Source organism: Aythya marila (genome assembly GCF_965140915.1).
Source record: "Aythya marila genome assembly, chromosome: 3".
Lineage (NCBI taxonomy): Eukaryota > Metazoa > Chordata > Aves > Anseriformes > Anatidae > Aythya > Aythya marila.
This window is the reverse complement of record NC_139044.1, coordinates 25,429,425-25,456,863: the sequence shown is the minus strand read 5'-3', so window position 1 is coordinate 25,456,863 and position 27,439 is coordinate 25,429,425. Positions and strand designations below refer to the sequence as shown.

The 27,439-nt window shown below is 40.1% G+C and overlaps 1 protein-coding gene across 5 annotated transcripts; it reads right to left on the bottom strand.

Moving 5' to 3' along the window:
- Positions 1–1,212: 1,212 nt before the first annotated feature.
- Positions 1,213–27,141, bottom strand: EDARADD (EDAR associated via death domain). Of its 5 annotated transcripts, XM_082756766.1 has the most exons (7): positions 27,053–27,141; positions 26,430–26,540; positions 14,902–14,960; positions 13,158–13,197; positions 10,029–10,117; positions 6,945–6,990; positions 1,213–4,451 (listed from the first exon to the last, which is right to left on the bottom strand). In XM_082756766.1, the coding sequence occupies exons 3-7, from the start codon at positions 14,902–14,904 to the stop codon at positions 4,075–4,077; spliced, it is 555 nt and encodes a 184-aa protein (XP_082612892.1). In that variant the 5' UTR covers positions 14,905–14,960; positions 26,430–26,540; positions 27,053–27,141; the 3' UTR covers positions 1,213–4,074. The 5 variants fall into 5 exon arrangements, with proteins under 5 accessions (XP_082612892.1, XP_082612894.1, XP_082612893.1 ...); XM_082756768.1 differs by lacking the exon at positions 26,430–26,540 and having other exon boundaries at positions 27,053–27,139; XM_082756767.1 differs by lacking the exons at positions 26,430–26,540; positions 27,053–27,141 and adding an exon at positions 23,858–23,955 and having other exon boundaries at positions 14,902–14,963.
- Positions 27,142–27,439: the final 298 nt, after the last annotated feature.

Here is a 27,439-nt window from a genome sequence, read left to right as displayed (position 1 = left end):
CGTTCATAAAGGGCTCGCGTAAAAGATGGCTTGGGGAAAGGTGCCTTTCAGTCACACGGGGCTCCGAGAGAAGACCGAGAACTAGCAGCTGCAATAGCTAGCAAAAAGCCTGCTGTTATTACTGTCCTGAACTGACGACTTACAAGATATCTGAAATGTTGTGAATAACTATTCACTTCTCCTTCAAGGGCGGAAGGCCATGATATGCTGTAAAAAAAATACAGTAGTAGGCTGATCTCTAAATTAGTATAAACGCCATGAATTTGCTTTGACCTTCCTTACACAACTCTGCTGTTAACTTTCAACTCTGTCTGACCACACGTCAATAGTGTTACCCTCAGGTACACTACCATAAGGCCCAATTTACATTTTTTCCACTTGCTTACAGCTTGACTTGCATCTGTGGGAGGCAGTCAGCCCCAGACAGGGAAAAGGTCTCTGGCACTCAGTTCCCAGCCTGAGCTGCAGCTCTGCTGCTCAGTAGCGCTTCAGGAATAAGCGAGTTTTGAGTTTCTGTACAAATACTTCCATGCAAGCGCCCTGGGCCACACTGACTACCCTGCCCTTTATAGTAGGCTTCCAAAGGACAGCCCCAAACCCATAAAAGGCAGCTGGATACTGTCAGTCCGATTTTTCAGGGATGCCCCATATATAGTTGGCCTCACAGCAAAACTAAATGCTCCTGCAATGCTGCTGAAGAACAGTCAGTAAGCTATCTCTTAGATAAAGCTGCAGAAACTAAGGACTATAGTATAGTTTGGACATCTTCATGAAGCTAAAATGGGTGGAAAAGTCCACTGATTATCCTGCAGGCACAGAGATGGCAGCCAAAAAATTGCAATCCCTGAAAGAACAGCAGGTCTAACGTGGGAATAGAAGAAATATAATGGAACAAAACTGATAGTCTAGCAGAGCTTTTACAATGTCCACGTGATTCTCTAACCTTTGTTATCAGATTAATTATTAACTCAGGAAGAGTCCACCCAGTGTAGGTTCTACACCTCTCTGTAGTTTGTAACTCTATTACGAGTTTTCTAGATAAATGGCCTTGTTCATCGTCTTATCACAATATATTCTTCTTTTTCCCATATGAAAAATAAGTGCATCTTCCTTTCTTCAACAGCACTATCTGCTGCAATCATTGGTGCTGTAAGAAGCTATGGATCTTGCATATGAGATATTCTTATACAGCACAACTAATTGACAATTAGTTGTTCTAAGTAGTAGATAGTTAGTTAAGGTAGTTGTTCTAAGTAGTTCCAAGGTGGCTGGTGAGAAGGAAAACAGCTGTTTTCCTAGCTGCAAGGAATAAAAACAAATACAATAAAATTGAAAATGGATAATCTGTATTTCTTCTAAATATAGTGTACATTAAATCAGAAGATATAAGAATACTTAAATTGAACACTCAGAACCCGGTATCTTGTAAATAGAAACAAAACTAAAAAAAAAAAAAAAAAAAGTGTACACCTCAACTCATGCCATACAAAAAGGAAAAAAATATTTCAAGTATACAAATTAGTAATCCAGTGTATAATGAAGATTAAGGCTAACATTTTCAACCTTCAGTGCTGAATTTACATGGAAACCACATATGAACTCTCAAAAGCAGCTTTGTTTTTATGATGAATCGTTGGAACTGATATTGATTTTTCAAGAGCTTCAGGGGATAAGAATTCTTTTCCATTAAACAACAGTGTTTCTTCAAAACCTTAAAAATCTTAGCCAGAAAACAGGAAAAGGGGTATTTCAGCAGGACTTTTTGATTCAGAAATGCCACTGCATTGTTTTGTGTTCCCATTGTGAGTCGTCATGTGAGGGCTCCAGCCAGGCTTCTTGCTGGACTGGATTTACCACAGCAAAGCATAGTGCACCACCACACACGTACAGCTATGGTGTGTTACAGTAGAGAAAAGCTGTTGGCACACATACCAGCACTCATCACTCAGAAGAACAACTTAACACACAGACACATGATCCTCAATCATCCATGTGGTAGGCCCAAGCTATGGGGATTATGCTGGACAAGCTGCACATGAGCTATTTGCACGTACACAGTGGATGCCGCTATATGAGCTGAAAATAGCAGAGAGCCCAGCCACAGCAGTACCCCTCAAAGCTGATTCTAAAGCCCCTAACTAAAGATAGAAAACGAGATACAAAAGTTTGAGTTCACAGACCTCTATCAGGAAACCTCTGTTCACAGAAGAGGAACGTGAGACATTTGAACTGCAGCTCCTACGTGAATGAGCAATACAACTTCCGCCTTAAAATATGACTAGAAAACTTACTGTTCTGAAGAGCTGCAGCTTTTCTGAGGGAAGATTTTAAAAAGTTGATAAAACTACAGTCTTCTACAAGGTTTAAAAAATAATAATAAATAATCAAATCTCAAATTTAGGGCACTTATTTCACTTTGAAACTACACCTTCAGTTTCTTGAACTCATTGCAGTAAAGCTAATTTGTATCATCCCCAGCACTAGCGCCTGAAATTGAAAATGTTAGTCTTTACATTTAGCTCTGCTGTAACCACATCCCTCAGTATCTACAGTATAATATTAGCAGAGGTCCCTTTTCACTCTCTTATAGAAACTCAGAATGCAACCTTACTTAGACTTCCCTCGGCTTTGCTACCAATTCTTAATTGGTCGTTTCTACTTGAGAGAAGTAAGCAGTGCATCAACCTGTACCTCATTCTAGTTTTGCCCAACATCTTGAAACACTGTTCACCATTGCTTTGGTATCTACACCTATGAAAATATTAGTATTGTCTACTTTATACAACCTATGATATAACTGATTTTTCAGGAGTTTTTTTTTTTTTTTAAAAAAAAAAAAAAAGACATTAGAAAACAGAAGAACAGTAGGAAGACAAACAGTTTCTAAAAATATTTTGAATGTAAACAGTGTAATTCAGAGTATCAAAATCCCTTGAGATACATCAGTCTAAACCCATAGAGTGCTTTAATAACCATCCACATAGGCTGTAGGTGAATCCACCTGTCAATTTCCCACTAGAGTGGCTTTAATCAGTACATAAACTTGTGCTAGGTTCATGCAAGTGTGCAACTACTTTGGTATAGGACAGAAAGTAGGTCAGCCCACAGGAGGACTCTGAAGAAACCACAGTTCAAAAACAGAAAAGTTATATTCAAAACTAAGGATATGCTGTTGGTGAGGCATTTGCTGTCACCTCACACTGCAAAAGGAGAGACATCTGAGACAAACAGATAAGAATACTCGAAGTTTCTTCAAAACTATGAAAACTAATTTTAAATGTCAAATATTTTAATTATGTTTTGTTTTCTTCTTCTTCTGTGGTTGTTGTTTGTGTTTTTTAATCCCTAAATTTATGGTCTGGAAAGTCTCTCTGAATCGCATTTCTCATAGCAAATATACGCCCTATAATGTATGAGTATACATTTACTTCAATGTCTAGTCTTGTTCGTAAAAGAGATCCAAAACTTAATTTTACCACCTGAATGTGATGTTCAAACATTGAATTAATTCAAATATGCAAATCCAAACTGCTACTTGGAACACTAAAGTGTTCCTGTGCCAAAAACAGTGTCATAAGGCTTAAAAAAAGAGGGAAAAAAAAAAAGAAGAAAAGAACAACAAAAAAAAAGAACAAAAAAAAGAACAACAGGAAAAAAAAAAAAAAAAAAACACCCTCTCATCTTCTAACAGGTAAAACACACAAAAGTTGTGGAAGGGCTGCCAGAAAGGCAGACTTGCCTTCTAATTGGGGCTTCCCCAGTAGCAACAACACACAACTGACATGGTTTGCAACTGCTGCAGTAAAACCGGTGGTCTAGGTTTTTCATTCTTCTGTTCCTTAGGAAGCATTTGCAGACTCAAGAACACAACCTGCATTATTCCATCCACTTCTGAAAGGTTATCTTTGCAGCCCTGAGGGCACAGACCATACATATGTGTATACAGTACATAAAGCTTACACGGTATACAAACTGTCCATGCAGTTTCTGCCTCTCTCTCACAAGGGAAGCTTCCCATCTACTGGTGGCAGCTAGTCCCAACATTTCACAAGCAGTGACTAAACCTTCTTTGACCTACAAGTCATTCTGGTAACTTCTGTTTCCTCGCTTGGGCCATTCCTCCTCCACCCATTTCAGCAGCACTTTCACAACATCAATTCTCTTATAAAATTTACAGAGCTCAATCAGCTGCTCCACAGTCCTGTCGCTATTCCGTAGCAAGAACTCCAGGGTAGGACTCTGGGGCTTCTGTTCAAGGAAACACAATTCATCATAAGTCATCCCCCACTTGCTTGCTAAGTTTCTCCAGTTTTTCACAGTTGGATGGCAGGGATCCAGCTTTAGCCTCACTGTGTACAACAAGTCCTCATCATTGAGCATGTCGCTGATGGTTGGTGCACGAAATAAGCACAAGGAGCAGGTGCCATTTTCTTTGCAGCTTTTCTTGAGATCTGCAGTTAAAACCATTACGTGAAGAGAAGTTAGGATTTGTTGCTGTGGTTTTACCAAGAACAAATGTAAAAGCACAAATGTTTGAAGAGCATTACGTTTCACAGAATCATTTCTGAAAAAGTCAGAATAGTGGCATATTAATGCCCTTCCTTACGAAATTAACTTTCTAAAACTTCTCTTGGCTACGTTCATGGGCTATAATCAAAAGGACATTATTTTTGGAAGCATCATATTTATCCTCTTACAGAAAAGATGTGCAGTTCCTTCTAGCGTAAGCTGGGATATTCCATTTTTCTTTTTTGGGAACTACCTTGCATCCTTCAATCTGCCATAACCCCTACATACATCACCAAAAGGAGCATGTGCACATTACATCTTGTATAGATATGTTGCAGGATCAAGGCAAAGGTTTTGCATTTCTGAGCTGCTGCTTTCATAACAATATGAAATATGTACACCAGGAGAATCTTTACATGACTACAAAGTAGAAGTATTTTGTTTTCCTTTGTTTCGCAAGGGCTCTTAGAATAAAAGTTGCCCCTGTTATATCAAGCAAGCCTATTTTAAATGTACATTATAGAAGGAAGTAAAGAGCATACTCCTCCACATGTAGAAAAATAAGATTATCGAGTTGCTGGAAGTAGGTGGTGATATGTTCCAAACTCTACATGAAATATCAAAAACTGCCATTTAGAGGTTTCCTCCACACAGTATCTGCCCAGTGCCAAGAACAATGCCGTACCATCAGACTGTACTATGTATTATGTATTAATAACCTGTAAAAGCATATAGAAAACAGTTCTAGCTATGGTTCCAGTTAAATACTAACACCTTTAGCACTGCAGTAAGTCTAGGGCGTTGTTTCAGCATTTCGGCTGCAGATATGACACTAAACAGCACTTTTTGAAGGCAGGGAGAATTTGATTTGTCCAAAAAGTAATGGATAATGGATGCAGCCTAGAAGCACTTCCTAAAACTTTTGCCCTCTGGCCTCATTGTAGAGCATGAAATAGGGAAGTAAGTATAATCTTACTTAGGATGAAACTCTCTGAAAAAGGAAAGCTCCAACAATAAAACTGATATAAATGAAAAGATTGGTTAGAAACAATCAGAGTGTTTTGGTGTCAAATGACTGTGAATAAATAAATCAGTGACTCTGATGTAGAAGTGCTGGATCAGTGCCAGTTCAAGGGACCTGAACTGTATCCCTAGGAAAGGGCAAACCTGGCAGTCAGTGCTGCCTACTCTTACAGATAACAGCATATGTTATTAACTTTTTTTTTTTTTTCCATTTGCAGTAATTATTGTAAGATTGTGTGTAAATTCCAGAAAGACCTTCAGAAAGTGACTTTTTATGCCGAATACTGGTGCTGATGAAAGCAACTGAGCTGAATGTAGCTTCTGCGTGCACTTTGTTTGTTTGTTTGTTTCTAAGGGAAGAACAGGCTACTGTTATTTTTGTAATGCTGCTCATCAGCTTGCTTTCTGAAGTAGGCCATAGAAAACTTCTTAAGTTTTCAACAAGTTAGGACATGCCGCAACAACACTGCTGCAGACAAATAACTTCATACAAACGCTTAGATTCCCTTTTAAAGGGAAGCGTGTTCTGGTAACATCTTTGCTCACAGGCCTCACAGCTGTCCTCTAAGAAATGTATATATTAGGCATTCTGCTCTTCTTGTGCACTCTAAACTCTTGCTGAAGTGAGACAAAACTTGCTCACTTCACTCATAGCAGGATTTACTTACACCAACGAGGCAAAATGAATGTAATCCAAAGTTCTGGCTGAGCTCAAAGGGCAGGAGAACGCCCTGTCTAATTTCATTTTATTTTGCTTTGCAAGGATGCCAGAGTATGTTTTATCCTCCAACAGAAGAAAGGAAGAAAGGGTAAAGAAAGCAAAGGGCTCAACTATAGGTAAACAAAATTAAACCAACCTGCTTCTTGTAGATACCTGCTTCTGGTACTTGCTGTACTAGATTATCAATAGGGCTATACAGAATCCTGGTTTTCTAAAATGCTTTGCATTTGGTTAAAATGATGACCTACCTACCTAATTCCATTATCTTAATGTTACATGACACGAGAACCTTCTTAACCAAATGTTGATTTACAGTTCTTCGCTGTTAAATCAACTGGGGCGTATATTGGCCACCACCCCTCAGTCTGCCTCCAGCTAAGCTGAAACCCCTGTGGGATAAGCCCCCACAGCCAGCTTCTGCTCTCTCCAAATAGCTGTTTACAGATTTCTTTCCAAAGTGGATGTACTAGATGCAGTTGGACAGCCTAACTTACATATTTTGTATGGTTTGCATTACTGATCACCACCACCTTTAAAACAGAGGTAGATGTAAATGACACTGGTAATGAAATGAGCACAAGCATTGATTATCCAGGAAGTTCTAGGTTATGATGAATAGCAGTTTTTAATAAAGTCCTCTCAAAGAAAATATAGGAATAAAATATGTAGAAAAGTAAAGCTGATATATTACCTGAAAGGGATTCATCAGTATGGTTTTGCGTGTCTTTGTTTTCTGGCTACAAAGCAGAGAATAAATATAAATCAAAACAACATATTTGAACATCAGGATAACTATTTGGCTAATTTATAAGTGGCAGGAGATTACTTAGAAGAATCCCAAGCTACCTGTCAGACAGGGAACATATCTGGTATGAGAAATTACAGACAATCTGCAGACTTTTCAGGCAGCATTTTTATGATTTTGTCTCACAAAACAGCCTGGATTGTTTTATCTACTGAAGAATGTCATCCTTATTAATCATATGCTATGGGGTTACATCTTTTGAACAATATGCTCCTACTCCCTCTTTCCTCCTGTCCACATTTTTCACCTTTGTTTAGTTTTCCTTATTTGACTGTTGTTAACACCAATTACAGCCCTTGCTGTTTGAAAAATTATAGTCTGGGCACTTACCAATTCTTACAAGGTGACCTTGCTGCACACAGTTATGAAATACTACTAATACTGTACACTTGAAAAATAGCTTTTTTTTTTTTTTTTGCTGACATACGTACAAAGCTGTTCAATAATTAATGTAGTTTGATTAAAAAGATTTAAAAGTTTTATAACAAGAAACCTGAGACCTTTGCCTGTAACATGCAACAGTGAGGGAATGCTTCATTGATCTAGTATAAGTGGAGAAGCTCTTTAACAAACTTCTTTACATATATAGAAATTTTTCTGGACAGCAGGTGGGCTTGAACATTTCTGCTGGCTCACATCTAACCGTCCTCTTGTTTGAAGCAAACATTCCCTCAGGGGCTTTTTGTCCACAAATTAAACACAGCAAAAATACTCAGCAGCTTGAGACTGCAACACATGTTTTAACACTTCAATTCTTCTATATAGAAACCAACATCTAAAAACTGGAAGGCCAGCACCTTGATCCTAGGACTGCAGGAAACTGCAGCTGCCCGTACTTAAACTATGCGGGTGTGGAACCAGATGAAATAGCTTTCTTCTATTGAGGATTTAAAGATGAAAGCAGAAGGGGATTTTCCCCTTAGATAACTGCAATAAAGCATTTTGATTTTTGTATTGCATCATTCTTTCAAAACTATCACAGCAAGCTTCTTAGCGTTTTGCAAGCTGTGCATGCAAACACAAGACCACTGTGTAACACCAGTCTATTCCTACCCACTAAATCTTCTGTACTAAGAAATCCACTAAGAATATAGGTCATTTCAGCTGATGTAGAGAAACATACATATATACAGAATCCAATGATCAAGAAGGCACGTTATCCCCAAAATATTTAAAGACTTTGTCAGGAAAGGAAAAATGTGCATGTTGTTTTCAGCATTTCTCTTCCCTGGAAACTGCAAGGACATGCGTGCAACATCAAATCATCCCACAATGACTGATTTCTGCTTAGAAGAGATCTGAGGTTGCACATGTCGCTTGCAACAGCACCATCCTTGCCATTATCTTCTAGAAGTCTGCTTTTCCAGTGACACCACGTAAGCTTTCCATGGACAGAGGTTTTTAAATTCATGATCTTGGCCTTTTTGCCACGTGAGCACCCAAAGTTCAAGAAAAATTTGATACAAAAATCCTAATTATAGCCATTGTCTCCATTTCCTCTAATTCTTTAAAAGTAGAACAGTATTGAGTCTTGAGGAGCAAATCCCCATAAAGGTAAGTTACTGGGAGAACAAGCAGTTGCCCATCACAGATCAGCCTTCTCAGCTCTCTGTTTAAAGAGGAACAAACAAAATCAAAGGGGAAAAAAAAAAAAAAAAAAAAAAAAAAGGAAAAGTGGTAGGTATTTTTCACTTAGTTTACAATAGCTCAGTTGCTGTTCTGAGCTTCAATAACTTTTTCCAGACTATGAATTCATGCAGGTTCCAAGTTCATGGTGAAAGCTAATACCTAAATGCCTCTTGGAGATGCCATTATACTCATGTCTCATGACAAAAATAACAGGAGTGGCTAGTACTGCAGCAAGTACAAAGAAATACTTTGGATACTTACCTGTGCCATTCTTATGTTTCCAAAATTGGTATTTGTACTGATCAGTTACTATCCACTTTTGTCAAGCCAAATGCACTCAGGTTTACTCATGATTATTATCTTGTAATGTAATTGCAATACGACAATGTATTGTCACTGTCCATAAAATGAAAGTATTAGGCAAGAGTATTTTTTGCCTACAATTAAAACTCAATCAACTTCTACAGGTTTAATCAAAGCTATAAGCCTATGTACAGTCTGAAGGTAAGCAGAATTTTTTCCAGCTCTGTAGAACTACTAATAGCCTAGTATGCTGAATTATCTTTATAGTAACTCTAAGTGGGCAACAAATGCTCTCTTCTTGATGATGGGAATGAAACAGTTACCTCCATCATCTGTGAAATGCATACCAAACCCATGTTTGTTTGATGAAAGTCAGCTGGGACTCTGGCATAAGGAACTCCTTTTAATTCTTGTTCTCGCTGGGCATTGCTCATTCATTTCTCTTCTCCAAGTTTTCTGCTCAACCCAAAGAGAATCAATTTGAAATTCAGCAAATAACATTCACCTGAAAGATGGTAACCATGGAGCATCACGGTAACCATGGGGGTCACTCAGCACTGCCTACCCTATGGCAACGTAAGACTTTACACTCGATGGAGGTTATTTCCACTACGGATAGAGCAGTGTCCCAAAGTCAGAGCAGAACAATCAAACGCCTCCCTAGGACAAGACACAAGGAGTCCAAAACCCAGGATTCATCTTCCTTTACTTATTCTCTGCTCTGGCTCTATTTTCAGCAGGGAAGAGGGAGAGCATGCAAGACAAAGCCTTGACTCTGCATTGGCTCTTCTTCAGAGCATCTATATGCTAATGAAAGCCTAGTTAAACTACAAAGCAAACATTAATAATTATTTAGCCTTTCTTTTACTTTTCTCCTCAAAAGCTCGTTTCATTGAACTCCGGAAAAAGAAGCCTATTTCTGGTCAATTTTACTGAGTAATTCCATGCGCTCCACATACAGTCTGAAAACATATTCATTTGTTAACATTTAATTAACAGCAATAACTTAGTTTACATACATATATCATTTTTTCTTACCTGTTGGACTAGGCCAGTATCTGATGTAAGACTCCTGATGTTCACAGATGCGATTTCCAGTGTCACTTGATCTGTGAGGTATTCCTCATCTAAGACAAAGATTGTGAAAAACTGGTCTTCCAAACAAATACAAACTTAAATAGTAAGATTATCAAACACTCATTATAGGTGTCCAGCGTACAAAATTTAATTCCACATCATGATCAATCACTAGGAGATGCAGGATCAAAAAGCCCAAACCAGTAAAATGGCAGTGACCACAAGAGTCACGCAGTCCATGACTGTGTGAAGAAAAACAACCCTTGCAGAGATCAAATATTAGTGTATTAGTGCTTAAAAAACAATCGCCATACTGTTTTTGAGGCAAGAGTTATATTCTTTCAGAAAGCTGACCAGGAATAGTACCAAGAGAATATTAACTGAGCCGATACATCATAGCAGACTTAAGAAGACTTCCAAGTCAGTATAATCCTTTTTGCTTTGCTTTTCTCATCACCAGTGTAATGATCACTGTTGAAATATGTACTACATAAATGTGTATTTTTTCTTCTGCCCCTTTGTGAATTAGGCTCATCCTACTTATCCCTACAACACAGGAGTTTCCTGAAACACTAAAATAATCTGTTTCAAAGTGCATTTATCACCTGCCTTGGTAGTCCATTGAAAAACACAACATTCCTCAATACTACACAAACTGATTACCTTTCAAGTTTCATTTCAGCCCTCAAAATGGGATACAAGGGATGCATAAACCTTCTGTGAACCTCATGAAAACATATACTTTCACTCTGCGTGATTAATAAGGGCCTCGTTATCAAACCATCCGCACAAATCCCATGGGTCAGGTGCTGACTAACCATTAAGAGGAGCTTGAAAGAGGTTATATTCTACACATATCTGAACACTCCATGGTGGAGACTGCATCTGTAGTACATTTCTTCTTGCTGTTTAAGAGGTGTGATCTCATGGAAGTACTGCTATTACTTTTATGAATTGTCAGGTAACAGAAAGAAGACGCATTTCCTTATCTCACTCAAGAAATTCATCTGAATCAAAGAAGTCAACCTTACACTCGTGAGGAAAAAAAAAAAAAAAAAGAAACACTGGTTCTCCTCTTTTTTTTTTTTTCTTTTATAAGACTGTTGAAATTAAAAGCCAAATAGCATTCCACTGCCAGCAGGGTAAATGTTTAATAAGCACCACCTTTTTTCTTCACAACCATAGGTCTAGAGACAACAAACAAAATTCCCCAGAAGTCTGGTTGAAAAAGCTAACTATTGGCATCAAAATTCCACTTTGTTTGTGTGGAAACACTACGTGCTGAATTTGTTCAGGATTTGAGTGGAAGAAGAATTATAGTCAAAGCATAACATAAACATTAAGCCTAATTCTGCAAGATGAGAAGGCCACTCAACTCACCTTTAATTCATCATCAGTAGAGGGTGCTAAGACCTTGGGTAAGTTTGGTCCCCAAATGGTCCCTTGACTGAGTAAAAAAGGAACAAAACTGTCCCCCCCACTCCTCAAGGCCAACGTACTGTTTATTCAACCATTAAATCTGAAGCAAACAGAATTTTGTGTTACACAGAATCAAGCCTGCACATCTGTGATATTTTTTAGCACACAGGCTCATATTTCTCAGTCTTTATTTTTATAGAAATAGTTATGAAAATACTTTCTCATTGAGCAAACTGAGAAGGTATCACTTATACTACTATATAGCACTGTCATACAAGTTTCAAAATTCATGGTAAAGAAGACATACTTTGAAAAATAAAGTCAAGAAAAAAATAATTAAGAAAAAATAGATTCTGGAAATGAACAGAGTATTAAGAGAGATTTTTAACACTTCCTACTCTAAAGAGGAAATATCAAGCTGTATTAGTACTCACATCTATTTAAGCTATGTTAGTATTTACATCTCTTTACACTTGGCAAGAGTGTAAATTAAAAAACTATAAATACACCAAGTCCACCTCCTTCCTACAAAAAGCACTGAAGTCTCCACTCCCTTTCAGCTTTCCTTTTTAAATTAGATGCATTCACAACACACAATGTTGGATTTTAAACAAGCATGGCAATATTAGAAATTTAGGAATTTATCTAATTAATTCTCAGGGGGACCTAATGTCATGGTGGAATTAAGAATATGTCATGGAAAAGAAGATTACAGAGAAATTTCTTTAATGTTAGTGAACCGTTTTGAAGGAACAAACCAGCTAACTGTAATTAAACAGGAAGTAGTTTATAATTTCAAATTAGTTTTCATCCCACATTCTACTTCTCCACTGAGCACTTTGAGAAGATGCTCATTTTCTCTGGCTGGCTCCCTTAAGCCCCCAAAATAACCTTCTAACCTTTCTTTAACCCCAGTGGTATATTGCCCACGCTTCCCAGCAGTTTCCATTGTGACTAGCTTCTGCCTTGTTTCTTGTGTCTGCCCCAGCACAGACGTGCTGTGCAATGCAGTGTGCAGAACACTTCAGCTGCACAGTAATAATTAAATGCAATCCAGCCAATGGCAAAGACAGGGATAACAAAAAACAACACGTGTCAAGGAATCTATAAAAGGGATATTGACACAGTCTAAAGTATTTGACTTGAGTGCGATACAGAACCTGCACAGGACGTGAAGGTTCCAGACTGGATGGTATTCATACCTGCTGCTCAAGGTAAAAAGTGGCATAAAGAGTTAACTGGTTATAGGGCTGGGGATGCAATTGGAAGCAAGAGAACTCCAAGGTATTTCTGGATTACATTTCCAATAATCTGAAAGCACTGGTAATCTCTTCAAAGCCATGTTTTAACATTGTTGTATCTCTACCCTCTGTTCTCTGAACACCATGTTTTTGGTGGCACCACTATATTTTCCTTGCATGTTGAGTCCCTATCTTCTTAAGATAGTTGTGACTTTTAGATCACAACCAAACTGGGGCAGAAAAATTCAGAACCTGTAATATATACCCCGGTAATCTTAAAATATAGAAGATGACACATTACATTTAGAATATAAACGTCTAGGAAAAAATAAGAGTATTTCAATCCTCTGGATAACACTGATGATGTTAGTGTGTATAACAACACAGATCTACAACACATAACCTAAAAGACAAAATTCACACTGATTACCTTTAGGTACTCCTGTGTCTTGGACGGGATACTTTTCAGTCTGTCACAAAAAGACAAGAGACACAAATGTTTGTTATCTTGAATGTAATTCTGCTGGAGAAACAGCGTATAAAAACTGCGTAATTATAGTTGTATCTCTAAAATTGCTACTAGCTGATCTATCTACAGTCAGATAGAGTAATGTGCTTCTTATACAGAAATTGAGATACTACCACTGCTACTGATTACTGCATGCAAAAGTAAAAGTAATAGCTTTCAGGTTCGCTACAGTATTTTTAAAGGTATTACAGTTCAGTGAAGAAGCAGAGATTGGAAAAGGAATTTTGCATTTAAACAGCAAGATAGCAATCTAGAAAAAAAAATGCAAATGAGGAGTAACAGAGACTATTTCAAAAGCTCTTTAACAGACATAAACCTCTATTAAAATGTTACTGCACTGAAGGAAAAAGAATCTCATTCCCTTCTGCTCTAAAATTAAAAAGATGATTAAGATGCAAAAGAAAACTATTGTTTCTGAGTCTAAGGAGATAGCTACTGATTTCCAGGCATCTGTTATAACTTGCTACTAAGCCTAAAATCCACCTCCTTCCCTGTGACCCCTATCTTTACATAAAAATAGGTGAAACATTTCATAGAAGTTGATAACCAAGCATTCAGATTAAAGACATATTAATTTAAGGGGGTAAGGATAAACAAACTTTCATCTGTTTTCAAACTTTTCCCCACCTTTTAAATATTCCCCTTAACAAAAATAAAATAAAATAAAAAAACAGCTTCTAACTTAGTCAACCCACAAAACCGGTCACAAAAGCCTGTATATTTTTGCAAAAGCCTGCTAATACACATCCATGCACACAGACTGCAATAATGGATCCCAGGGAAGGACCAGCATTTAAAGCACCAGTGAAATTTTCGAAGTTTCTTGCTGATTCCCTGCTGAAAAGCTTCAAAATGAGAAGAAAGCACCAAGGGAAAGCAATAGCTTGTTCAGTCATCATCCATAAAATAAACCAGAACATTTGAATCTGTTTATATAATTCCATTAGAGAACAGTCTTCTCTTGGGTACACAGCACTGTTACTCAGAGGAAGTAATCCATAGCAACTTCAGAAAGAACTCCTCTTACAAAACTTTTCAGAATTTCATATTCCCTTTATCTGATGTAGTCCTTGTTCCAGCATAATATTGCTGGAACGACAGCTTATAATACGACAAAGGTTTGCCATAAATGGTGTTACTCTGTGAGCAAGCACTAGAGAGCACTGTTTGGTCTCTCCCTAGATTTACCCATGTCTGCTCTAAGGCACCAGCTTTTGGTTTAATCTTTCCATCACCTGAACTCATCAGACAAAATAGGTACAGGAAGAAATAATAGCTTAATACAATTTACATTTTAAACCTTAGCTGGGTTTTCTTCCAATCCATATAGACAGAAGAAGGTCAGCACCAATCTTTCTCTTCTTTTATTAAATGAAAAAAAAATGGTAGTCATAGCCTCTCTAAAGGCTAACCAATGGACAGCTCAGCTCATACCACCAAACTCAGCTCATACACCTATTCCCATTTTTTTAATTCACATTTTAAATGTACAGGGTTAGTAAGTTAACACAATTATACAGGTAAGCAAAACCCTATATATATTTACACACATGGTTAGAGTTTCTTAAATATTTTACTGATTTCTGTATTGCAAAACTGTAGAGAACTATAATGATTTTAACTTTGTTAGAGCAGAAACACATACCATTGTTATGGAAAGAGTGCTTGGATCTGTATCCTCTACTGGCTCTTTTGCTCCGTGATCTGCTGGAAATAAGTAAGATTTATCAATGCATAATCCTCAAAATATTTCTGTCTGGAAATTCATATTTTGCTTATTTGTCTGACCAAGGCAAAGCATAGCTACACTGCCATTACATGCATTATGTCAAGCTTCATTTACACAAGAAAACATGACAAGGTAGAAAACATCACACACACTAGCACAGGGATGAGAAACTACGTGCAACAGGGAAATCCAACTCAAAGCTAACAAAAGATAGACTGAAATGAAAATTCCAAATTATTTTTAGTAAAAATAAATAAGTAATTCACAAGGCAATTCAGCAGTAAAGAGTTAAACCCAACAAATCTGCTAAAAGGTAAGTTTCATTCTCCAAGTGGCAGCACTCCATTTTTTTCCTTAAAGGGATAATTCAAACAGTAAACATATCCACTGCCCCATTTGAGGTAAACATCAATTATTTTTATACAATTGAATCATAAACTTCAATTATATTAACATCAAAAACATATAAAAATAAATCTTCAAAGCACTTGCAGGTGAATCATTAACTGTCAACCCCTCTACGCTGATGTCTAAATTGACAAATAATAGTGATATAGTGACCAAAATCAGAGAGAACCTGAAACAAATCTCATACACAAGCCAGGATTCACAACAGCACTCCTTCATTTAGCACCTTCATCTCCTTCCCTCACAGAAGATCTGTTCTGTTGCTAAGTATCATGTTTTCAAAAACTATGAAAAGCATTTTAAGTGATGTAATAGGATTTTCACTCCATTTTTGTCACTCTCACTCCTATACTCACCACAATGCTTTCAGCCTCAACCAGAAAGATGTGTTTTAGATCAACATTCAGTGATTATCTTTTTCAGCTCACAAACACAGAAATTAAAATGCACAGTATAAACACTGAGCCCCCAAATAGCACTGAAGTTACACAGACCCTACTTTAACTCAAATTTAGCAGTTCTACAAGTCTGGAGCACATCCTCTGTACAAACATGCGTTAAACATTTTTAAAAGGCATTTTTAAAAGGCATCTATTAAATCTATAAGCACGCTGCAGCACAAAGTTTAGCATGCAAAACACATGCCAAAGAGGAAACCAAACCAACCCAAAATGCCATACTGCTGTCACACATGCCCTGTTAGGGATTAAGTCCCTGCTCCAGCAGCATGGCATTAACACGTCGTTCTGCATGAAGCCTGCCCTGATAGCAGGGGCCAGCACAAACAGCCGTAAGCTTCCCACGTTGAATGTAGGGAGGGTGAGAGTCAGACGGGGACAGGAGTCTGACAATAAGCTGGAGTAAGGTGCTGCTGGAGTTGGGCCAAAAGCAGAGGATTCAGGTAGGAACTGTGTGCTGGGGAGCTGCGGAGGAAGCTGAGGAAAAGAGAACAGCTGAGAGACCCACCCTGAAAAGGAGAATGGAAAAAGGCATGGGGGCATGGAGAGCCAAGCAAAGCCAAAGACATCCAAAGTCTCACTGTTCCTTCTACTGTCTGTGAAGACCCAACAAGTCCCTTATCATCAGTTTACTCTGGAGGCCTCACAGCTAGCTATTCCTTACAAGTTTTTGGATGAAATTAAAAAGAAAAAAAAAAAAAAAGCCTACAATCAAAAAACACTTTCTTTTGCCCTCATAATTTAAGGGGAACCTTAATGTAGATGGAAGCAGACTCCCCGAAAGGTCAATGCCCTGGTGAACCTCAGTGGCTCCTGTAACTACAGAAAGCTTCCTTCCCTATCTGCCATTGCACCTCTGAGATACAGCCAAGGTAGACTGCAACACCACTAAATATTACTTTCCATGATTCAGAGGGAAGCACCGAGCGAATGGGTGAAGGTCTGAGAATACAGGGATTTGGAATGAGGCCCTGGCAGACCCCAGGGTGACCCTACAAGAGGTGGTAAGGTGCTGGGTGGTGCCTTTAACTGACTCCTGCTTCCTAGGTCTCACTCAGAAACACACCAAGTGCAATACTGACTTGCACCTTTCTTGCTTATCCATCTTGGAAAATATTTTAAAAACTGTATTGCTTTCCCTATGACTCAATTCCTTCCCTCTTGTTTTTCTAGCTCTTTATGAAGAACTCTAAGTTCCCTGTTTTTTTTTTTAGGTTGCAGAGCACTACCAGTTTCCAACATTTTCTACAGGTGGCATGAACACATATGAGGATTTGTACCTATGAATAAATGCTCTGTATGCTGGCTGCAGGTGAGTCACCACGGTCTTGTTGACCACTGGTAGTTGGTGGATAATTAGAGAACCACAGACTTAATGTTTAATTCTGAATAAGGCAATTAAAATGCCGTGTCCCCTCTCTCCTTCCCACACTTATCTCCAACGGTAGCCTGCAACTCATTTCATACAGCTAGATGCAGGTGCACAGAACAGCAGGGAGGAAAGTTCTCTGTTTATCTCGAATGTAAAATATCCATGGTTTTGCATGTTGAAAGGCTGACAAGAAATAAAGATATCAGCTGACTATATCAGCAGGCCACCTGATTTCAGTTACCTTGACAACTTAACGTCATTTTCTGGGATCCTTCAAAAAAATCACTATCACCATTCTCCCCGCTGACAGCATTCAGCCACTGGTGTGCATTTACCTCCCCACAATTCACACGTAAATCAACCCAGATGCACACAGGTCAGGTTCAGTGGTTGCTCCCAGCACCTGATGCCAGCTGCCCAGCAGCTGTTGGGGCTCTTCTGCCCGAGCCTGTCCAGCGCAAGCAGCCTACAACGGGAGCAGCCAGCTTGGGCCCGTCAGCACGGTTTGTTCAGTACTGCTACCCTAACAGGGACGCAGCGCTGTGCACTGAGAGTGGTGTGAACAGCGTGTCAGTTTTATTCACACACCTGCAAATTTCCAACCCTATGTCTGCTCTTTGTCTGCACATGGGAAGGAAGCCTGAAGGCAAGTTTCTGAGACCCTAGAATTCTGACCTTTAAGCAGAAGGAGGCTCACAAAGCACCACATAGTGGATACAACATTTCCCCGCTACGTTTTTTTCCCTGCAACATAACCTGGACACCACCAGCAGCGAGCAAAGAACTTAAGGCCTACCTTCGTTCTGTGAGCCAACCATACCCATGGAAGATTTCTTCCACACCAACACAGGACACACATGTCTGAAGTACAACTCAAACAAAGCAATCACCCCAGCTTGAGATGAGCCCTTTGATTAAACACAAATCAACAACCGCGTTTTGACAGCAAGCACATTAATTTCAGATTTGAGTAAGAAGAGGAAAGACAGCAAGTCGTATTAGAATATTCAGTTCTCTGAAAAAAATCTAAAGTGTGTGCAGCAAGCTTGTAAGCTTGAGCGTTTTTGTTTACCCGTAACTACTCAAAACTCTGTTGCTGCATGAGCGGACAGGTAAGTTAAAACGGGCAGGCCTGAGAAAAGGCATGAGACACCTGAGAGAAGGCACTCCGAAGTTGCAAGTGCCATTAGCCATGCAAGTTAAGAAGTGTTGCCTTGCTAACCACCCACTTTGGGATCTCAAAAAAAAAAAAAAAAAAAAGAGAGAGAGAGAAAGATAAAGAAAGGCTTTTTAAGGCGCTGCTAGCAAGCCCGACTAACACCCTAAACGCCGGCGCAGGCTTGACAAGACAAGTTGCACTAAATCACACCAGCGCGGCCCATGAGAAATTATTCCCGAGCTTAATGAGCGTGCGTGGGGGGAAGGGAGCAGCCGACAGCCCCTCGACTTTTTGTTTTTTCAATCCCCGCCGGGCCGGGCTCCCCTCGGGGCTGCGGAGCGCGGCGGTGCCCGGCTCGGGGCACGGCACCGCACGGCCCGAGCCTCGCTCCGCGGCCCGCAGCGCCCGCGGCGACCCCGAGCGGCCGCAGGGGCAGGGAGCGGCCGCGGGGGGGCCGCCGCCGCCCGCCCCAGCCCGCCCCGCTCCCGTCCCGTCCGCGCCGTCGCTGCTCACCCGGGGGCAGCGGGTCCCGCGGCGCGGCCATGGGGGCGCAGCACGAGGAGCGAGCGGCGCCCGCCGACGTGCCCGGAACCGCCGCCCCGCGCCGCGCCGCCCCCTTCCTGCCGCAGGTAGGCGCCGGGCGGCCCGGGAGGCGCTCGGAGGAGGAGCGGGGAGACCCCGGCTCGCCGGGACGGGGCCGAGGAGCCCCGGCGCAGAGCGCGCCGGGTGTGGCGGGCAGCCGGAGGCCGGCCTCTTGCACCACGGGCGCCTCCGACACCCGGCTGATGCCCAGTGCTTTGATGGCAGCGCTTTAGGTCCCCACCGCCACCGCTGCCACATTCTCTCGCTTAGGGCTTCCCTACGCTTACAGTAATACAAATTGCTTAAGTGGGGCCCATGCATAAAATTAGGTTCTAAGTAAGAAAGATCAGGTAGTTCAATACTGTACAATACACACAAAATAAACCAGCAAATCTGACCAAATCGGTCAGCATGTCATTATGCAGGCTACATGTGCATCTTAGCTACCTTCCTGTCATCAGTGAGGTCACTTCACAGGTGAATCACAGAACCATCAGGGTTGGAAAAGCCCTCCAAGCTCACCTGGTCCCACCATCACCCCACCACCAATACCATCCCACTAACCATGTCCCCAAGCACCATGTCCAGCCTTTCCTTGAACACCCCCAGGCACGGTGACTCCACCACCTCCCTGGGCAACCCGTCCCAGTGCCTGGCTGCTCTTTCTGAGGAGAAATGTCTCCTCATTGCCAACCTGAACCTCCCCTGGCGCAACTTGAGGCCATTCCCTCTAGTGCTATCACTAGTTACCTGTGAGAGGAGGCCTGCCCCCAGCTCCTCACACCTTCCTTTCAGGTACCTGCAGAGAGCAATGAGGTCTGCCCTGAGCCTTCTCTTCTCCAGACTAAACACCCCCCCATTCCCTCAGCCGCTCCTCACAGGACTTGTGCTCCAGGCCCTTCACCAGTTTTGTTGCTCTTTTCTGGACATTCTCCAGGGCCTCAATGTTCTTCATGTAGTGAGGGGCCAAAACTGAACACAGTACTCAAGGTGCAGCATCAATAGAGCAGAATTTCACCTCTGGCAACCAGCTCATGCTGGAGGAACTACAAGTAGCCTTGGTCGGGAAAGCATTGCAAATTGAGTGTTCCTGCACAGTTCATTTTCTATCTCATGCATTTTACAACTCAAAAAAAAACAAACAAAAAAAAAAAAAAGTGATAATGATTAAGTTGCTCTTATATTCAGAATATAAATTAAAACAGCAGCTCATTCTGCTCTCTGGATTTTTGCTAATACCTGGAATTTTTGTTTTCAATAATTCTGTTAATTGTGAAATCGTGAATTCTCAGGAAAGAAGTTTTTGTGAGGATAACTTTTATGGCCTGACATAAATGGAGTTTTTGCCTTTGAGTCTTACACATATGCAAACGCATACAAATCTTTCTCTGCATATAGATACCCTAATTTGCAAAGTAGAGCTAACAGATCACTGACAATTCTGTCATTCATAATAGGTAAAAAAGACACCAGAGAAACTTTTGTTTTAGGTCTAGCATTTAAGTTTGGCTGTTCACTGTACGGATTGACTGACTGCTATGTTAATACTGAAACTCATTCCCAAAGGGAGGCATTTCTTATGTTGAAAGAGTATCCCTGAGCCTAATTAGAAATAAAATTGCTGATTCTGTATGTCGCCCTGGATTTCCTTAGAGAGGCAATGTTTTTGGTGATGGATAATTAGTTTGACACTGAGCAGAAAAAGTGTGCCTACCAACAGAGATCTGCAGAAATGCTGGAGTAACAATTGGAGCCGCTCCTGAAATTGTAAGCAATGACAAATCCACAGCAGAGCTAAGAATTCTCTGGGTTTTAAACTTGTCAAGCTTAGGCCTCAATAAAATGAGTGCCATATCTGCCCTGATGACCTGCATATATATATATATTGTCGCTGTGTGCTGTTTGAAGACCTCTGGTCTTAACCCCAGAAGCAGATATGCTCTGTGACTACTAACACAATCCAGGAATGTGTGTATAAACTATATAAAAATGTATCCATTAACATCCTTCAAAATATCCCTAGGGTAGTGTTGTTACATAGGCAGCTGTAAACTAGGGAAACGTGTTAATGATTGGTGTGAGGTGCTAAGCCAGGTTTTACCAACAACGTGGCACATATAGTTATAACTTACACCCTGAAATCTTCCCACATTAGTATTCAGGAATGATTTTATTAAACAATAACAATAATTCTATAAGAAAAACACCTGTACAAGCAGTCAAAACTGTCTAATGCTGTTAAAAATCATGTGTTTGTTGTTGTTTGATTTTTTTAAGTGTATCCGTAAATCAGATTAGCTTTTCAATTAGATTTTTTTTAAAGTTATTTGTAAAGCACTCTTGAAAATAATGGAATATGGTAATAGAGGCCAATATTCTAGACAACATTACTGCCTCAAAACCTAATCATAATTTAACATTTTTTACTTACTACTTAAGGAAGATTCTGCAATTACAAGTAAATATCTCTAATGCACTGTCAACAGTACAGATTCATTTGGCTGTTACATGCCTGTTCTTGTATCATACTTTAATGAGATACACAAAGATCTTTGCTACTTAACTAAATGACCAGTCAAGAAAAACAGAAACTATTTTTAAAAAACAAATACAGCCATATCACACACACACACACAAAAAAAAAAAAAAAAAAAAAAAAAAAACAGTAAGATAACTATAAGCAATAGCATTCTCTAAAACAGCGAATTAGCTCTCTAACCATTTTTTTTTTTTTATTAAGGACAACCTATATCTTATCTTGCTGCAACCCTGTAAGCTGCTAAATTCAGTGCAATTAACGATAACGTAAAGAGTTCAGGGTTTTGTAAATTTACACTCAAATATGAAATGAATATTACTAAATTGTTTTTACAAACCAAGGCTACACATGCCTCTCATCCCTTCCCCAGCCCTAAAGCAAACAAAACTTTGATGAGGACAAAACTTTTCCCAAAGGTCTTCAAATCATCTGGTAATCTAACAGATTGCCAGTTCGCTTAGTGTTTGAAATAACAACTCACATTCACAAAGGGGTTTCTTGTCTTCTGAGCACAAGATTGCAATGAAATTTTTTTTCCACCCATGGAGAATATATCCCTGTCCAGTAAAATATTACTGCGAACTCCTCCCCCCCGAAAATGTTAAAAAAAAAATTCTAACTGATCCTCAATGGTTTTTTTGTTTTGTTTTGTTTTGCTTTGCCACATCACTAACATAATGAAATGATAATCTTCCCCTCACTGAGAGGGATTGCTAATAATTAGTATATTGCTAATAATTGCTAATGATGTTAGCTGTGGGCCTGCCAGTACTGTGAGGCAACCTTCTTTACTCTTCTTCATTTGCTTTGTACATGTCAATAATCTTTAAGGGAGTTTTTATTAAGTAGCATACTTCTGTTTCAACATAAATTTGTCAGCTCTAGCATATTTCAGTAGAGTTAGGAAACGTATCCTGGCATTTTCTTTCCCAGGTATCCCTCTATAACTTTCAATTGTCAGCAGCTTCAATACGTTGCTAGACCAGTTTGTTAAAATTCTCAGGCTGTTTTGGAGTAGGAATAATTAACCAGCAGCTAAAAAGTTAAAATTACTTCCTTTGCCAGTGATTGTATTGGTCTGTTCTTTTACAGTTGCACAGGAATGTTACAATTTAGACATTTACTTGACAGCAACAGCAGTATATGGAGAGAAGATAAGGAATGACGTACCTAGACCACCTTATGTAAGCCTACAGATAATCTGTTTGCCTTACAGGCCTGCACAATACAGGAATGTTCCCACCACTCCGGAGGCTGTGCTGCATCCAAGTCAAACACGAGCCACAGAAACAGTCAAACTTTGCTTTCTCTGGATGAAAATATTGAAAGTGAGCGTAATATGACTGGCTTAGGCTGCAGTTTACCCCCTCTGAAGGGGCATGAGCTTCCTGCCTGGCTGCTCCGTTTTTATGGAACATACAATAATTGAGTTGACACCCATGCCTCACCATCAGGTTTGTTGACAGATAAGCAGGGACACAAAGTACATAAATCTTGGGGTGTTTTTGGAAACCAGATTACTTACGTTCATCTGCACCTGCTATATTCAGAAGTTTGACATAGTAGAGTCATCTCTTTAATACTCCTTCTTCAGAAATGACAGGTGCTACAGGAATGACAGTAAGCCACCAGAGACTACTTTACATCTACAATTTTGACTGAGGTGATGCTGTCATACATGACAAAAAGCACTTTGTAAGCATTCAGCAGTAATACATTCATAGGAAGCATAGGAATCAAGGTACAGGTGCATAGCTAAGATGTGTAGTTAATTTTTCCATCACCTACAAAAACCTTCTTTTAAGCATGCTCCCTTTTATATTTTGCTATTTTTTATTTTTATTTAATTATTTTTTCCCCTTTTCTTATACTTATTGTGAAGATACTGCTGTATGCTATTTTTATATTAGGAATTTCCCTTTTTATCACTGTATTACATTGGACCTACACTGTTTCATCCATTTACAGGCTGTAGTCATTTCTCTTGTTTATTTAGACATCCATGGGTACTTTGAAAAATTATTTGCAACAACAGACACCAGTAGGTGTGAACAGGATACAGAATCACAGAATGGTTTGGGTTGGAAGGGACCTTAAAGACCACCTGGTTCCAGCCCCTGTCATGGGAAGGGACACCTCCCACCAGACCAGGTTACCCAAAGCCTCATCCAGCCTGGCCTTGAACACCTCCAGGGATGGGGAATCTGCATCTTCTCTGCAAAGAGATATAAAAACTTGTAGTAGGCTTAATGACACAGCTGGAAAAAAAACAGGTTTTCAGGTGTACAGCTGTAGTGGTCCTAATGGACCACAGAACTCACACGCCCCACATCTTGTCTGCTTTTTGTACTTACATCAGATGTTTTACCAGAAGTTGTTGCCTTACTGTATCCTCAGATCTTCATAGTTAGCCTACCGTAAGATACTCCATTGCCCAACAGACACTGCGCTCTCACTGCTGGTGTTTGCCAGACATGAACAGGAATTTGTGACGTATTGATTCCTCTGGTTTACTTTTGCTAATTTTAGAAATGAGTCATTCAAATGTTAATTTGGAAAAATAAATAAGTAAAGGCAAAAGTTTCAAGGGCAAAAAAATTCCAGAAAGCCATGTGTCAGGTTACTGAAATCTAGTTCACGTACTTGGCAAAGCAGCTGTGATTTACCCAGCTTCTCATAAGGTGAAATGTGCCTGTTCGCTCACTTAAGTCTAATAATTTCTAAGATATGCTTTTACATGGCAGATGACCACACACAAATTCTGTGTACAACCAGAGTGCATGAGCTCAATTCAGGCAAATAAAATCTGACCAAAAGGGACCAAGTGAACTAGCAGAAAAAAAGTGGCAGAACTTCATCAGTACCAGTTCCCACTGTGCCCTCCCTGAAAACCATAAGCAAGCTTGGCCAGGGAGGCCGTGTAATTGCAGATCTGTTGCATCCATTATAAGGCTTCCTGTTACTCTCTCTCTGTGTACCCAGATCTCTGTCCGCTCTAGAGAACTGTGTTGTGATGGAGAAGAGGTGACTGATGTATGTTATTTAACTCTTATTTACTACTACAGAGTAACGTTTTCAGTTCCTGTATTTTTCGCAGACAGAAAGAAAATAGTAGAGCTTGCAAAGAAAACATTTTTACCAGCAATGCATGTTGCGAAATCACAGAAGATGCTTGTTCTTATGCTAAGCAACACACATGTGCCTTGAAAAATTAAATATATAGTCCAGACTCTCTCCATGAACCCAGCATGCTATAAGCTATTTGGATAGAAGGCATGATCAACCGTCTCCCCAGCAAGGCCTGTTCTCAGCCCCTACTAAAATACTGTAACATCATGGCAAGTTTCTTTAAAGGAAAGGAGCTTAGCACATATGCCCAGTTTTGTAACATTGTTTGCAATCATAATACCATTTCTCCTGCAGATGTTTCCTGAAACTGATTTCACAAAAAAATTCTGTTAGGATTTTTTTTTCCATGCTTCATTACTCTACCAAAATAACATTCAAAGGTTGAAATCAACACAAAAACAAAAGAATATACGCTAGAGTTTAGAAAATAGTAGTAAGCAAAATTCAGCTGATACAGTAAATACATATGCAAATAAGTTTTTTTTTTTGTCTTAAAATTACTCTGTAAGGAATTCATTTTGTTTTTGTCTTACAATTACTCTTTGTACACTTCTACGGCCCACGCTTTTTACTGCTGATACTGCAGTCAAAAACTAAACTGTTACCAACTTTCAACACAAGCAGGATTAGACTGTTGGAGGTGAAGAAATAAAGTATTTTCAGTAACTCACATAAAATGTTCTGAACTAACAACTGAGTGAACTTGGAAAATACAGGAGTTTACATCTAATTTGCATAGTCCTATATATAGTGCAGGTGTGTGGCAGTTGCAAGCACTTTGTACTTCTAATGTGTGTTTTTTTTCTGTTTTATTACTTATTAAAATTGTGCCTATAAAACCTATAAAATGAAAGCCTATACAGTAAATTCACCTGGATCTACCAAACAGAAACCGTACCTTTGCGAGAAATACAAACTACTTGCAATAAGTCATGGAATAGCAACAGTGTGAGCCAGTTGTGGCCACGTAAACATCAGCATTAGCTCTTCCGCCATTTTTTCTCAAATATCTAGCAAATATATTGGTCACTGTTGCTGAAAGTAGACAGAGATTATAATTTTATCCTTTCCAAATTGTATGTTACATCTTGTCTCAGTGACCAAACTATAAAACTACTGCCTACTTCATTTCACGTTCTCTGGAATTCGTAACTATCAGACCTTCACCTTTTCAACCCATTTTCAGCAATGCAAAAAACCATGACATACTGGTACTTAAGGATAAAGATAATGGAAAACTATTTTGAATTTGTAATTAAATGTAAATAACCACAGCCAATTTAAAAACTTGCTCACAAAAATAGTTTCCCTGACCTTAGTGCTTGTCTCCATACTCCAGTAAAGGAATATTATCCTTTAATAGAGCGAATATGAGACAAACCTGGGTTAACGGATGGATGAAAAATAGAATCCTAGTTCCAGCAACCTTGCACATGAAATCAGGGGAATACTCATGTTTCTCCACAAAAATACAAACTTTTGCAAGCCTGCAAGTCAACTACAGCCATGCAGATAACTGTTGGGAACCAAAGGTTGATTGTTTCTGAGCTTTTTTTTTTTTTTTTTTCAAAAAAGCACTTAAAAGGAACTGAAAAGAAGCAGCAGTAAGTTTTAGATCAGTTCCCATACCTATTGGAAAAGCTTCACAAATTCAACTGATGCAATATAATAGCTTTCAACCTCTCAGCTGCCAACCAGTATGCCCTAAGGAACCAGTAAATACTTAATAAATAATAAAATAGAATTAGCTGATCTATCAGTAAGCAGACACTGGAAGGGATGGTCCTATGGTCCTACCCTCTCTTCCTCTCTGGATGCGTGACCTGGCCTCTTCCCCTGATCAGACTGAGTGATGGAGCAGCCATAGCGCGTGTCAGCTCAGCGGGCTGCTCTGGCAGAAAACTATCCCTGAAAAATAAATAAATAAAACAGTTCAAGTACCTTGTGAATTGATTTACCATGCAGCTTCAGGATTGCTATGGGATGGGGAACAAGGAAGAGAGGGAGTTGGAGGACTGCCTCTTGAGGCCACTCAGGATTTCCTTAGCCCAGCTGTGAGGTGAACCTACACCTGGAAGGTCCTGTGGGCTTCCACTTCCTACACAGGAGCCTGTGCCTACGCTTCTATTTTTGTCTACAACTGAAATTAAAAAGACATTGAAGCCAGTGAATGACTACCGCAAAGCTTTTTCATTAGCTACAGATAAGAAAATGAGACGAGGTAAGGTAAATAAACTCTTATTTCCCGACTTCCAGGAGGGAATATAAATATTCCCTACTTCGTAATACAAACGGCTTCTTATTCAGAAGCCCCGCTCAGAGAAACGGCTTAACCTGAGGAAAAATAAATGAATAAATAAATAAATAAATAAATAAATAAATAAATAAAGCCCCGCTCCTGATCACTCGCCCCCGTTCACCTGCGAGGCGCCAGGCGAGCGGGCTGCCCCTGGCCGGGCCGCCACCTCCTGCCACGCAGCGGCCGGGGCTAGGGAGCCGCTAACGGCCGCCAACCGCCGCCTGCGCCCCCCTCACACACACACGCAGTAGGAGCGGCCGCGGCCGCAGCAGCAGCAGCCGGCGCCCGCCCGCCCGCCGCTTGTTTTGGAGGCGCGCGTGGTCCGCTCCCATTGGACTGCGACGGGAGGAGGGGCAGCAGCAGCACCAGTAGGAGCAGCAGCAGGAGGAGGAGGAGTACCAGCGGGAGGGCGCCGCGCGCGCGCAGACTACATGTCCCGGCATGCGGCGCGGCGGGCTGGCAGCCGGGCGGCCGCGCGGGCGGCGGGTGCTGCGCGAAGGGACGGCGC